The sequence below is a fragment of the Orcinus orca genome, chromosome X (assembly GCF_937001465.1).
Source record: "Orcinus orca chromosome X, mOrcOrc1.1, whole genome shotgun sequence".
Classification (NCBI taxonomy): domain Eukaryota; kingdom Metazoa; phylum Chordata; class Mammalia; order Artiodactyla; family Delphinidae; genus Orcinus; species Orcinus orca.
Window position 1 is genome coordinate 29,610,555 of NC_064580.1, and position 16,045 is coordinate 29,626,599.

Below are 16,045 nucleotides of genomic sequence, written 5' to 3' on the forward strand. Positions count from 1 at the left end.
CATGGCCTTATAAGAAGAGACAGAGACACTAGAGTTTCTCTTTCCACTATGTGAGGACAGCAGCCCCAGCTCACTACAACATTATACCTTTCCCTATTTTAATTAAGAAAAGTAACAATATGGTATAATTGAATAGACTGATCTAAGCAAGAACAATGAATATTTCATTTAAGATTTGAAGGAACAGAAAGACCAAATAATGATGTTAGTATAAGCTATTGGGTTGTTTTTTTAAAAAAGACTATTGAAAGCTAAAAAATACATACAGCCAGTTTTTGAAGACTTGATAACATTTCACTTTGCTCCTTAAAGCCAGTTGTGTGAATCTTGTTCACTGCATCTTCTTTTTCTGAAAGCCATGCACTAAAAAGGCACTGAAAGAAATCAAATAATTCCAAAAGAGAAAAAAAATAATTATTAAAGTACATCATTATATTTTTTCATTTATCCATTTAATATCTCTCCATGTCTTTCACTGATATAATATCCCCCACATGAGTCACCTGTTCTTCAGTAAAACGTTGCCATTTTAGAAGAATGTCTTGTAAAAGAACCCAGCGATCTTCTGTCCACCTACAGATGTTTGCCCACCGATCTCCCAGTACCTGGGGAAGAGAAAATCCACCACAACATTAGCAAACAATTAATTGTTAACTGAATTTTATTAAAAATGGCATGAATGATTTATAAAAGTATCTAACTTTGAGCCTCCTATTTATACCAGGAGTTGTAAAGAACACCCTGCCAGCTTCTGCTTATAATAAGATAAGCATTGTGCCTTTCATTTGTTGTTAGATTAGTTCACTCTTTCTTTCACCTTACATTGAAAAGCAAAGATACTTACAAGAAGTCTGAAGCAGATACTACACCACTATTTGAAATGTCTCCACAGTAAATGCAAGCAAAAATATAAATGTAGAATTAAAAGAGGATTTTTCATTGATAATATGTAAAATGTGTATCTCTCTTAGGTCTGAAAATACATCCCAAAGAATAAAAGTCTGACTACTAAATAAGATGCCGAAAAAAGACTTTCATTTGAAGCAATCTTGTATAATTTGAATTGCTTAATGTCCTGATTGTAGAAGAAAATTAGTAGTGACTTAACATCATATCCACATGTGAATTTTTAAAGTTAACTGGATTATTATTACAAAGTATTTAAATTCACTATTTCTCTATTCTAGTGAGAAAACTGTAATATTTCCTGAGTAATAGCTACCCTATCTTTAGCATGTCACTAACATCTATATGCACACACTATTTTAATATGTAATATAAACCAAGCACCAATGGTTTTTAGGTGGAAAAAATATGTTGTGATGATTTCTGTGTAAAGGGAGTGTTTTAAGAAAAGAAATATATCATTAATTTCAACTCCATTAGGATGTACTTCAGAGCCAAAAATTTCAGCTTTTTTGACTTTCTCATAAATAATAGAATTATTTTCCCATAGATATTGGATCTCTAGACCTAGAAGTATCTCAAAATATGGACGTCTTATTTTGTATAGAATTAGAGCTAGAAAAAATGTTTGTAACTCATATTTTTTACAAATATACTCAAGTATCTAAGATAAGCCTGATCATAATTTCTACCTTACTTGATGCTACATGTTTGGATTGATCCACCTAGAAAATTTTGATATATGATTCAAATAATACATGTGTAATAAGCATCATGGCAAAATCCATCTATTCCTAATTAATTCAGAGACCTACCTAATTTTTTTTTTAAATGTGTTTAATCTACCATCTTTTCAAAAAGGGAGTCTTATACATGGGTAAGGAGTAGGCAATAAACATTTTACTACAATATTAAAATGATCACGGACTCATATGCAGCTCAGTCACAGATGAGTTTTCAATTTTTCTTCAGAAATGTCAATAAAAATGTTATTGCTTTCAGCATAATGTAACTGATTTTTGTATTTTTTACAGTTTCATTCTCTACTCTATTCCTTTTGAATTACGTTAGTTACGGCAGAAGCCATAGCACTGGAATAGCGATGCAAGATACCCACAGGGAATGTGCTAACATAACTCAATGAATTCAATATTAGCCATTTAATTATTACAATCAAACATTTGGGATTTTTTTCCTAAAACATATTATAAGTTCTTTTAGTGAACTTCCTAGTTACCATGTCAGGATGCATCAGATAAAATGGCATGTAACATACCTGTTAATGGATTAATTGTGAAAAAACTAGCTTCAAAGAGAGAAAATCTCACTCCTTAGCCATAAACTACACCATCTGCCTGATTTTATGATTCAGAAATAAAAGGCTAAATTGTGGGATGTTTATTGCAGGGCTCTAACCTAAGGGGAGATGGGTGTCAAGGGGGTAAGAGATAAACTCATACTGTAGGTAGCACCACCTTCATAAATGAAAGAAAATCAACTAAGGCGTCCAAATAGGTATAACATCTTCTCTCTAGTGCTACAAGACACACAAAGGTAGTGTCCACTGAAGTAGCATCTTAGGTTTGTAATCTCATAGATGGATGCTTATAATTTATTAATTTTAGTAGGACATCATATAAAACAAATCCACATAAAGACCTCTATACTAGATTGCTTAAGATTAAATTTATAGAAACTCCAAAATATATTGTGATACACTATATACTACAGTTTTTTTCATTATATGAATGAGTTATAAAAAACAATAAATATTATTTTAGGTACAGAGTCAACCTAGTTAAAACAACTATTTTAAGAATATTATTTCCATCAACAGATGAACAGATAATGAAATTCTGCCATTTGCAACAACATGGATGGGCTTGGAGGGCATTATGCTAAATGAAATAAGTCAGAGAAAAACAAATACTGTATGATATCACTTATATGTGTACTCTAAAAAATACATAAAACTAGTGAATATAACCAAAAAGACGCAGACTCATAGAGAACAAACTGGTGTTTACCAGTGGGGAGAGGGGAGGGGCATTACAGGGGTAGGGGATTAAGAGGTACAAACTATTAGGTATAAAATAAGCTACGAGGATATATTGTACAAAACAGGGAATATAGCCAGTACATTATAATAAATATAAATGGAGTATAACCTTTAAAATTGTGAATCACTATGCTGTACAACTGTAACTTACATAGTATTGTACATCAACTATACTTCAATAAAAGGGAAGAAAAAAAGATTGGTATTAAAAGTGACCTTTGGGGCTTCCCTGGTGGCGCAGTGGTTGAGAGTCCGCCTGCTGATGCAGGGGACGTGGGTTCGTGCCCCAGTCTGGGAAGATCCCACATGCCACTGAGCGGCTGGGCCCATGAACCATGGCCGCTGAGCCTGCGCGTCCAGAGCCTGTGCTCCGCAATGGGAGAGACCACAACAGTGAGAGGCCCACGTACCACATTAAAAAACAAACAAAAAAGTGACCTTTGTATTCAAATAATCATAATAGATAACTGATAATTCATTGAAGCAGGTTTATAATTCAGCCAATATTTAATTTAACTAATAGTTAATGATAAGCTCCAATTCAATCATTCACCAATCATGAATTTATTTAAGCAACAAATATTTATTGAACATAAACTATGTGCCCAAAATTAACAGAATAAAGATGTTATGGACTGAATTGTGTCTGCCTAAAATTCATATGTTAAAGCCCTATTGCCCTCTACCCCAGCATGTGACTGTATTAGAAGACAGGACCTTGGTAGGCAGGGCCTTTAAATAGGGCTTTTAAGTTAAAATGAGGCTGTTAGGGTGGGCTCTAATTCAATCTGACAAATGTCCTTGTAAGAAGAGGAAATCTGGATACACAAAAAGACACTAGGGATGTGTTAGCACAGAGGAGAGACCATGTGCGGACAAGGAGAAGGCCGCCGTCTGCAAGCCAAGGAAAGAGGCCTCAAGAAACCAAACCTGTCAATACTTTGATCTTGGACTTCTAAACTCCAGAACTGTGAGAAAATATATTTCTGTTGTTTAGGGCACCCAATCTCTGGCATTTTGTCATGGCACAGCTAACAAACTACATAAGACAAATTTAAAAGAGGCTGATTCCATGGCACTGCAAAATGTCTCACAAAACTAAAGTTGTTACAGGTAAAGATGTACATATTACAGTGGGAAAATTCTAGAGAATACATTTCAATTACTAGAGTAAAATGAATTTAAGTTGTTCAAATGGAGCAGAGTTTTAATAATGTATTGTGACAACTTCTCAAATACAAATATGCTATCACTTTGTGATTTTGTATCTTATGTGGGGAAGATAAAAATATCTAGAGCCAAACCACTTGGATTGAAGTCTTAGGTCAATCAATTGCTTGGATTACCAATGTGTGTATGTCTTTTCAAATTACGAAAACATTTTAAATCCATAACTTCTTGTAATAATACCAGCAATTCTTTCTCTCTCCCTGCTCAATGAAATCAAGTGGCTTTTTCAAGAAATTTATGGCTAAATAATTTAATGTCTCTCAAAGAAAATAATCATACCAACCACTTAAAGAATTGCTTCAAATATTAAACAAGATCATGTATTGAAAAGCAGTTTTAATTTGAACTGAGTTATACAAGTGTCGGTGGTTATTTACATTTTGCTTGATCATAGTATTTATATCGAACCTTCTATGAACCACCAAGGTGAACTATTTTACTCACTCTAGAAAAGTACTTATTAAATCTTTACAGATAGACCTTGGTGGATCTGTAATCTATCTAGAATTCTATCTAGATTTCCAGTATATATAGAATTCCAGTATATTCTTTTTTAAACATTTCCAACACAAGGGAGCATACATATCCTTCAGTAACACATTCTACTGCTAAATCTATCTTACTCTCAGAACAATCTCAATGAACTGAATCTAAGTCTCTTCTGTTACAATGTAGGCATGGTTCTTTTTACTGGTCTCAGTGAAATTAGATAACCGAATTAGAAATTGCTTGCTCATATGCTGTACATGTCTGCCCACAGGTAGATTTTTGCAATGCCATATGCACAAATATAAATAGATGTACACAGTGCTTGAATTCATAGATTTACCTGTTTATTGCTTAGAAATGCTGACCTTAATTTGAATTGCAAAGGATGGAACTAAGCAATTGTTGGATTATCAGTCAGCTTTTATAATCACTCAGAGATGCTAGTTCCTATCACTGCCTGAATGGATGTAACCACACTGTTAGACAAGTATAAGAGATTGGATCAAATGGAATTGACAGGAAGCTAAAAGTTTTTTTTTTAAATCACTATATTAGGATTAGAAATCTCTTCTCTAGCGAAAAAAAAATCAGTCTTTCTCTGAGTTTCCATTTAAGTATATGAATCCCTTGAGCTTTTCGGAATAATGCATATTTTTGTAAGCTAGGTAAACACTATGCACATAAATGAAAAATGAATTATAATGTCTCCTGAAGTGATAAGAAGAAATTAATTTGTATTTATGTCCCCATTTTGTCTCAGCAGTAAGAGAAGCAAAAGGTCAGTTCACTTACTCTAACACATTTTCATGGACTAAATCACAACTCCATTATCATCTAGGCTCACATCCGCAATGGGGAGGATTTTTCCCTCCCATTCAATTCACATCTCATATTGTTATACATGCCAGGGACATTTCTCATCTGAATTCATTTGTTTGGTTGAGTTGTTTTTTCAAAGCAAAAGTGAAAAATGGCTATCAAAAGAACATTTGGATAAAAGCAAGTAAGGAAAATTTGACAAGCCTGAGAGGTAAAACTTAAGTACCTTGACCCTTGAATTTATTGAAGCCAGTGATAGAAAGTGAAAGCTAAACTGCACCCAGCAAGATTGGCATTAAGAGACAAAGTGTCCCCAAGAGTATGTCCACTAAGGAAGAAACAATTATGTGCCATGGACCACACAATGCAGCAGCAACTGAGATTTATAAGAGAGGGAGGCAGCAGGCAGCAAGCAACCCATCTCCTTTTATTGTAGTTTCAGACCCTGAAATGTACTCCTCAGCTAAATGAATTTTATGTGTAATGAGCCATCTGAAAAATAATTTATTTCTTGCTCTTTCTTTCTTACTTTATAAACAACTATACAGTTAAAAAGGATTAGCAACTTCATCTTACTGACGGTGAAATGGAAATAACATCAAATAACGTGTTGAAAGAAATAAAGCACCCATTATGAGGCTAGAAATGGGGCAGAGTATTACTGACTGAAGTTTAGCCAAGTCTATGATTTGGCTAAACATGTTTTTAGTATTTTACAAACTATTAACTGAAGCAGTATACTATAAAATCATGTGCCTTAAAGGTTCACTGTCTAACATATGGTCCAGGGTGGAAAAACATCTTGTGATGTATTAGGAAACACTTATTGGAGGTTTCTCTGAAAATATCATGTTTACTTCTGTTTAAATGATCCTGTAATAACTCCTGACTGAATTCAAGGAACTCCTGTCACTTCTAATGGTGCAGTTTACAGATGAGGAAACTGACACTCAGATGGGTGAAGTAACTTATCTAAGGCCAGAGAGGACAAAGGATTGAGTATCTGGGATTTGACCTCAGATCTGTCTGGCTACAAGTCCATGCTCTTTCACGAAGCCATTCACTCAATAGAGCATTCAACATAAAATATATATATATATATATATGCCTTGTGATTTGTGCTACGAAACATACAGTGAGATATACAGATGCTGAATCCTTTTTGAGTCTTTTCATATTTAATTTTAGCAGGAGTTTCACTAGATTTAACTAAATATTTTATCTAACCTACTTGATAAAGATTTGAAGCCTCCTGTTACAATTTGATCTAAAAACATTTTTGACATTTTAACTGCATATTTGTTTAAAATGTGTTTTAAAAATCAAAAATACTTACACTTCTAGATCAAGAACATGTGCTCTTTGCAAGGACTTATTTTTAAAAGGTAAATATGACTGTCTGATTCCTTCATGAAATTCTGCCTTAGTGATCATGCTAAAAGCGTCGTGAGATTTTTAACTTGAAGAAGCATCTTCTTCTGTGCTATGAGAATCAGTTCCATGCATTATTTATTTTTATGAGTTTATAAAGTGCTAATGAATAAATCTGGAAAGGCCCTATTGTTGTTGTTGCTGTTATTATTTGCAGGCTATTATTTAATGTTCTGTGGCAGCTTAATAAACTCTATACTCTCCAGCTCCCACCAGTCTATTCAATTGGGATACCAGAAAATAAAGAGCAGGAGTCCTAAGGAGCATTCCAAGCATGACAGTGTTCTTTCCAGCATTCATCACATTCCCAGGCATTCCTTGGTAGCTTGAAGTTTTACTGTTCCTTATTGTTTTATGCCTCCAAGTCTCTGAACTTCTTGAGGAGGGCCCCCTTACCCTTGTGCTTAATGTCTCGTGTAGTAATACATGCATTTCACATAGTATATGAATGTCTCAAAGCTGAATACCACCACTGTAGTTATCAATACAGGGCTTTTCTCCCAAGTAGTGTCTTAAAACCCCCCTTTATTTCCCTTTCTTCTTCATTAAATACCTGTCTACCAGTATTTTATGGTAATGGCATGGCTATTTGTGGTGAATTTAAAGATCCATAGGAGATGAGAGTCACATGTGAATTCCTGTACCCTCTACCTCAAATTCTAAATCGTTAATACTTAAAATGGGCATTAGCTATACAGCAGAATCTCTGAATCTACTAACCCACTACATGCCACTAGGTTTAAAGTACAGACAGCCTGAATTCTTGTCCCAGCTCAACTGTTGCCCAACTCGGTAATATCTGTCAGCCAACTCATTTAATCTTGCCATGGTTTAGCTGTGCCACTAGTGACATGGATATAACAGTACCTGCTTCATACCCTCCTAGCCAGGTCACTGCTAGGGTCAGGTCAACAAATATGAAATTGTTCTGAAAACTGTGATGAATTATTGACGTGCTTGTAAATGGTAAGGATTTAGAACTCAGTTCCTGGAAAATCAGCTTTTGTTTCCAGATGTGATAAATCTACAGCATAAAAGGCTTTTAATACAGAATACACTGAAACATTTCAGCATGATATTAACTTTACTAGGTTTTTGTATTTTACCTATAGTTTAATAAGGCTATGCTTTGTACAACAATTGAAAATCCTTTACTTTTGCAGTTTTAAACCAGGAGCATTTTCCATTACGTGCCTTGTTTATAACCTAGTAAGTGGAAAACGTATCCCTCTATGTTCCATTTCAACTCTTGGCATTGAAATACTCCATCTATAAGAAATCACATATTCCAATGTTTATACATAATAAAATGCACAAAATAATCTAGGTGTAAGAGGATGGGAAAGTGATGGGGACTGTAGCTAAATGGAGAGCTCATGGTAAAGTGGGCAGAGCTATTCAATTCCTACTGAGGTTAATATGCAGGAAAACAGGCCTAGGATCATCAAATCACTTGCTTTTCCCAAAGAGGCTAGAAATTCATAGTTTTATATCACATTTCCTAAATTTCCTAAATTTCAATAATAAATATATTATTAAATACCATGTGGACTGAATGCGAATATATTTGTAATTTTATTGGAGTATACTTGCTTTACAATGGTGTCTTAGTTTCTGCTTTATAACAAAGTGAATCAGCTATACATATACATATATCCCCATATCTCTTCCCTCTTGCATCTCCCTCCCTCCCACCCTCCCTATCCCACCCCTCTAGGTGGTCACAAAGCACCGAGCTGATCTCCCTGTGCTATGCGGCTGCTTCCCACTAGCTATCGATTTTATATTTGGTAGTGTATATATGTCCATGCCACTCTCTCACTTTGTCCCAACTTACCCTTCCCCCTCCCCGTGTCCTCAGTAGACAAATTCCTAGAAAGACAAAAACTACTCAAACTGACAAAAAGGGAAAATCTGGAAAATGGAGGTAAAATATTTTTAAAACTGGAAATCAAAAATAGAAAGTCTTATGTCTATTAAATATATTAAATTCTCATTTAAAACTTCCTCCATAAAAAAAATTCCAGGCATGAATGGCAAGTTTCCAAGCCTGCATAATCAGGTACTTAAACCCAGCAAGCATATCATAAGAATGGAAAATAGGCCAATCTCTTTCATGGACACAATGGAAAAACTCTAAATCAAATGTTAACAAATGGTAGCAAAAAAAATCTAGCAATAAATTAAAAGGGTTATACATATCATCCGTGTTTGGTTTATCTCAGAAATGCAAGGCTATTTTAACACTAGAAAATGAAGCAATGTGATTTTACATATTAACAGAATAAGGGAGAAAGCTAATATGATTGTCTCAAGTTATCCCGAAAAAAAAGTTTGATAAAATTGAGCACCCAGTAATAACAAAACCTCTTAGAACACTAGGAATACAAAGCATCTACAACAAGCCTACAGGAAATATCATACTTTACAGGTGATTTACTAAAAGCCTCACCTCCGAGAGCTAAAATGAGAAACAGATATCAACAATAATCTCACTGTTCTAGAGTATGCAGCACAAAAATAAAAGAAAATATAATCAAATGAATGATTGGAAAGGGAGAAATAAAACTGACATTAATCACAAACCACCTGGATATGTACATCTGAGTGATACTACAGATAAACTACTCAAGTTAATAAGCAAAGTAAGCATGATCTCTGGATATAAGGCCAAGGAATAAAAATCAAGGTGTACTTCTCAATATCAGCAACAAAAAATAAAAACTGCAAAACTTTAAAAGATACCATTTACAACAAGAGCAAAACTATCAAAAACCTAGTAATAAATCGCATACAAAGTCTAAGGCTCACTATCGTGAAAACCACAAAAACATTATTTAGAGAAATTAAAGATGTAGATAAATGGAAGACTATTTCATATTCATGAACTGAAATACTTTATATAATAAATATATTAATTTACTACAAATCGATCTATATATTCAGTGAAATCCAATTAAAACCAAAGCAGTTGTGTTTTTTCTTTTTTCTTGTTTGTTTTTTTTTTTTGAGGGGGTGGTGACAAGCTGATTCTAAAATTTATTTGGAAAGCAAATGAATAAAAATAGCAACAAAACCTTTAAAAAGGAGAAAATAAATACAAAAGGCTTACACGGGCCAAGACAGACTTAGTGTTCCCCTTAGCTTCCCTAAACTTTAGACTATAGGCCCCAACCTCTCTTTGCTTAGAGCACTTACTTTGGAAAGAGGATGTAAATTTTTTAATCTGCCCCTTTGAGACGTAAATAGTCTACAACCCAAGAATATCTTTCTCAAGGACCTATTAGCCACCCCTTTGAAATGTAATTATCAAGAAAGATAGGGCCTGTCTTCCAGATTCTGTGGGAGCATAGGAGCCTAACTTTGATAAGGGACAATTAGCAAACACAAATAGCATAATCACATTGACCATCCAACCTCTTAATGTCCTCCAACCTTTTTATGCTAGCTCATCCCAGCACTTACAAATTCTCCCACCTTTTTTTTTTTTTTTTTTTTTTTGCGGTATGTGGGCCTCTCACTGCTGTGGCCTCTCCTGTTGCGGAGCACAGGCTCCGGACGTGCAGGCTCAACGGCCATGGCTCACGGGCCCAGCCGCTCCACGGCATGTGGGATCTTCCCGGACCGGGGCACGAACCCGTGTCCCCTGCATCGGCAGGTGGACTCGCAACCACTGCGCCACCAGAGAAGCCCAAATTCTCCCACCTTTTGTTCAGTGGAACTGAGTTCATTCTCTCTCCCCTTTTGCAACAGTCTTGATCCATAACTGCAATAGTCTTGAATAAGTTTTTTCTTGCCTGTTTTACCATCTGGTACAATTTTTATTTTACAATACTACCCGATATTAAAATCATTATAAATCTATAGCAATTAAGACAATGTGGCATTGACATAAGTATAGGCAAATGTACAAACAGAACTTATTAGAGGGACTTCCCTGGTGGTCCAGTGGTAAAGAATCTGCCTTCCAATGCAGGGGACACAGGTTCAGTCCCTGGTTGGGGAACTAAGATCCCACATGCTGCAGGACAACTAAGCCCGTGTGCCACAACTACAGAGCCCACGCGCTCTGAAGCCCATGCGCCACAGCTAGAGACAGAAAACCCACACACCACAACTAGAGAGAAGCCCGCACCCCGCAACAAACAGCCTGTGCCGCAATGAAAGATCCTGCATGCCACAACTAAGACCCAACACTGCCAAAAATAAATGAATGAATGAATAAATAAAATATACATATAAAAAAGAAGGCTGAATGACTTTTAAAAAAAAAGAACTTATTAGAATCCATAACGTGAGCCACACATGTATAGGCATTTGACTAAAGGTGACAGTGCAGAACATTGTTTGCAATAAATCATGCTACTTCAATTGAATCTAAATAGGAAAAATGGACATTCATCCCTTTCTCACACCATAAATACGAGATGGAATGTAATATGAAAGGTCAAACAATAAAGTAACTATATGGCAACCCAGGAGAATATCTTCTAGGTCATAGAGTAGGAAATGTTACTTTTAAACTCAGAATAAAAATACGCTAACCATAACAGAAAATATTGAAGTGGGGTATAATGAATTTAAAACTTCTGTTTATTAAAGTAGTAATTCATTAAGGAGTAAAAAGGCAAGTTACTTAGATTTTAAAAAAAAGAAAGGAAATGTGTAATATAGGTAACCAACAAAGGACTACAATCCAGAATATATATTTTGAAATAACTACAGCAAATCACTAAGAGAAATATAGACAATTCAATAGAAAAATAGGCATTTCCAAAAAGAGATCTTTCAAATAACCAGTAAACAAGTGAAAGTGTTCCACCTCATTAGTCATCAGTACATGCAAGTTAAAACGAAAAATGTCATTATACAGCCACCAGAAAGGCTCAAGTTAAAAATCTGACAATTTGAAGTACTGAAGAAGATGCAGAGCAATTTGTACCTTTATTCACTACTGATGAGAGTATAAATTTATACATCAACTTTGGAAAACTCTTTGGTAATACCTATAAAGCTAAAGATACATATACTCAATGATCCAGCGATTCCAATCCTGGCTGTATATCCAATATAAAAGCCCACAAATATTCACTGAAAGATATGTACAATTATTTTCAAAGAAGAATTATTTGTAATGGTCCCCAACTGGAAACAATCCACATTTTCTTAACAGTAGATTGCATAATTAAACTGTGGTATAGTCATTAAAAAAGAAAACTAATGAACTAATGCTATACGCAACATGGATGAATCTCACAAACAATGTTGAGTAAAAAACGTCAGTTACATATATATATATATATATATATATATATATAATGCAATTCCATTTACATCAAGTTAAAAATACAGCAAAATTAATCTGAGGTATTATAAATCAGGTTAGAGGTAACCTTTGAGGAGGTGGGACCAGTTTATGACTATGATAGGGCTTGATGGGCTTTTTGATTGTTGTTAACATAATACCTTTTTATCTGGGTGTGGAACAATTGGGTATGCGACATCTTCAAGCTATAATTATGATTTGTGTACTTTTCAGAGTACTCCAATTAAAAGAACTGTGCCATAGTATAAAGTTTAGAATTTTTTTCAGAGACCAACAGGGCCAGAATTCTCTTTAGATCATATGAGAATTAACACTTAATATTCATAAAGAATATTATCATTCTAACATCCTTGCATATATATTCCCCCTGTAATAATATTCTCAAGGTCAAATAGTAATTTTCTCTTATGAAACTGAGAGATTAGGACAAAGCCCAGGTTGAGGTATCACACAGATCTGGGTACCAGTCCCAGCTCTGCGACTCGCAAACTATATGAACTTGGATTTAGCTTCATTATGCGTAGCCTTTTTCACTTGTGAAATAGATATAGCTTTACATACAAACTATATACAACTCTTGGAAAACAATGAGCGTACAAAAGTGCTAATAATTATAATTACTGCTTCATGGGCAACGGTTGTTGACACTTGGCTTAGTGAAATTATTTCTACCATATTTAAAGTTATTTTTATTTTAAACATGCTTTTTATTCACCAAATATAAAATTAGAAACTAGAGAGACATCAAAAATATTTTCATCCGTATTCTTCTTCATAAATAACCCGTATTTCTTAATTCTATAGGATTTAACATTTCACAGCCTTTTTATTCTACCCTAATTATCCCAAAGGTATGTACCACAAACACTTTAGGTTCCATATCCCATTTGCAAGCCATGATAGATGAGGTGACATTATATAGCCTTTCTGAACAATCACTTTTTAGTAGACTATTTTCCTTCCAAACAACAGAGGCATAATCATGGTGCAGAGATGGCACGAAAAAGGGAGTGGTCATCACTATACAGAAAGACCAGCTTCACAGATGAAAATTTGAACTGAGTTTGCTACATGAAATAGGACTTTTCCAAGCAGACATGATGAAGATGAGTATTCTGAGTGACAGGAATAGCATGTATAAAGACAGTGACAGAGTACCAGAAATAGCTTGTAGGAAGAGAATGTAGGTTGAGGGATATGAGGGGTGTAATAGGAGATAAGTATTGAGAAACAGGTAGCGGGGGTCACTTATTAATTGTAGGCCTAAGTGATGAGACTCTCTAGAAGACAGAAAGTTACTTAGGATTTTAGCAGAGGAGAAACTATTATATAGGCTCTTGAAATTCCGCACTGACTTCAATGTGGAGATTGGATTGAAGCAAGAAAAGAATGTATGCAAGGATTTCCAGGGGTTGAAGATATGGGCTTTATTTTGGAAAATAGTAACAAGAACAAGGATGAAACACTGAATATGAGAGACAGGTAAGCAATGTTGTGAGTGATTACATTAGAGGGCTCACAAGAGATAGGAAAGGGATGTGTCTGGAATGCCTCCAGGTTTCTGGTACAGGCGTCAAGGTGAATGGCGGTGCAATAACAAAAATGGGGGAGTCATTAAAAGAAGCAAGTTTAGAGGGAAGTAGGACACAGTGAGTTAAGTTTCACCTTGCTGTGTTTGAGGTGCATTTTGAAATTTAAGGGGTATATATCCAGCAGAAAATGGGAGAGAAGAAATTGCGCTCAAGAAAGAGGTATGGGCAGAAGACATACAGGCTTATAAACTTGTGTCTGTTTTGGATAGTACAACCTTCTGAAGTAAAACAGAGAAAATGTCTTCCTTTTTCAACAAGACAAAACTGCTCACATGTCCCTTATCGATACTTAGGTTTTTCTTAAAATTAAGTAACACCTGGTTCTACAAACATTCTTTACAGGATGTCACTATCCCTGAAAAATTCAGCTAAGATACTAAAAGTGTATTCAAACTATCACAGAACATAATTATTAGTCCTTATAATCTGGACATTGTGCCACATCCAAGATTGCACTAATTTACTAAGAATATTATCTTGCTTTGATTTAATCTTAAATTTGTGTCCAAGTAACGCCGGTTGGTGTCTCTCTCTCTCTCTATTTCTCTCTCTCTCTCTTTCTCTCTCTCCCCCTATATATATATATATATATATATGTATATATATATACACACACACACATACATATATATATGTGTATATATATATACACACATACATCCATACGTATGGAGAAAATGTAAATGTATATATGTACATATACATACATTTGTATAAATGCGTATATACTTACATTTATATATAGGTTTATGTTCACATGTATGGATGGGAATTCAGATCCTTCTTATCAAAAAATTAACTTAAAGATACTGCTTTTTTAAAATTTTTATTTTATTTTATTTTTATACAGCAGGTTCTTATTAGTCATCAGTTTTATACACATCAGTATATACATGTCAATCCCAATCTCCCAATTCATCACACCACCACCACCACCACCCCTCCACTTTCCCCCCCAGTGTCCATACGTCTGTTCTCTACATCTGTGTCTCAATTTCTGCCCTGCAAACCAGTTCATCTGTACCATTTTTCTAGGTTCCACATATATTCGTTAATATACGATATTTGTTTTTCTCCTTCTGACTTACTTCACTCTCTGTGACAGTCTATAGATTCATCCACATCTCTATAAATGACTCAATTTTGTTCCTTTTTATGGCTGAGTATTGTATATATGTACCACATCTTCTTTATCCACTCGCCTGCCGATGGGCATTTCAGTTGCTTCCACGACCTGGCTATTCTAAATAGCGCTGCAATGAATATCGGGGTGCATGTGTCTTTTTGAATTATGGTATTATCTGGGTATATGCCCAGTAGTGGGACTGCTGGGTCATATGGTAGTTCTATTTTTAGTTTTTTAAGGAAACTCCATACTGTTCTCCATAGTGGCTGCATCAATTTACATTCCCACCAACAGTGCAAGAGGGTTCCCTTTTATCCACACCCTCTCCAGCAGTTGTTCTTTGTAGGTTTTCTGATGATGCCCATTCTAACTGGTGTGAGGTGATACCTCACTGTAGTTTTGATTTGCATTTCTCTAATAATTAGTGATGATGAGCAGCTTTTGATATGCTTCTTGGCCAGCTGTATGTCTTCCTTGGAGAAATGTCCATTTAGGTCTTCTGCTCAATTTTAGATTGAGTTTTTTGTTTTTTTTAATATTGAGCTGCATGAGCTGTTTATATATTTTAGAGGTTAATCATTTGTCCACTGATTCGTCTGCAAATATTTTCTCCCATTCTGAGGGTTGTCTTTTCATCTTGTTTATGGTTTCCTTTGCTGTGCAAGAGCTTTTACGTTTCATTAGGTCTCATTTGTTTATTTTTGTTTTTATTTCCATTACTCTAGGAGGTTGGTCAAAAAAGATGTTGCTGTGATTTATGTCAAAGAGTGTTCTTCCTAAGTTTTCCTCTAAGAGTATTCTAGGGTCCAGTTTTACATTTAGGTCTCTAATCCATTTTGAGTCTATTTTTGTGCATGGTGTTAGGGACTGTTCTAATTTCATTCTTTTATATGTAGCTGTCCAGTTTTCCCAGGACCACTTATCGAAGAGACTGTCTTTTCTCCATTGTATATGCCTCCTTTATCACAGATAAGTTGACCATAGATGCATGGGTTTATCTCTGGGTTTTCTATCCTGTTCCATTGATCTATGTTTCCGTTTTTGTGCCAGTACCACATTGTCTTTTT

The 16,045-nt window shown here is 34.9% G+C and overlaps 1 protein-coding gene across 1 annotated transcript in view; it reads right to left on the reverse strand.

Moving 5' to 3' along the window:
- DMD (dystrophin) overlaps window positions 1–16,045 on the reverse strand; it is a 2,251,544-nt gene that overhangs the window by 1,486,242 nt on the left and 749,257 nt on the right. The window contains exons 14-15 of the mRNA XM_049704774.1: window positions 504–605; window positions 267–374 (exon numbers count right to left, since the gene is read on the reverse strand). Coding sequence (XP_049560731.1) covers window positions 267–374; window positions 504–605 — 210 coding nt within the window. The remainder of the gene's footprint in view (window positions 1–266; window positions 375–503; window positions 606–16,045) is intronic.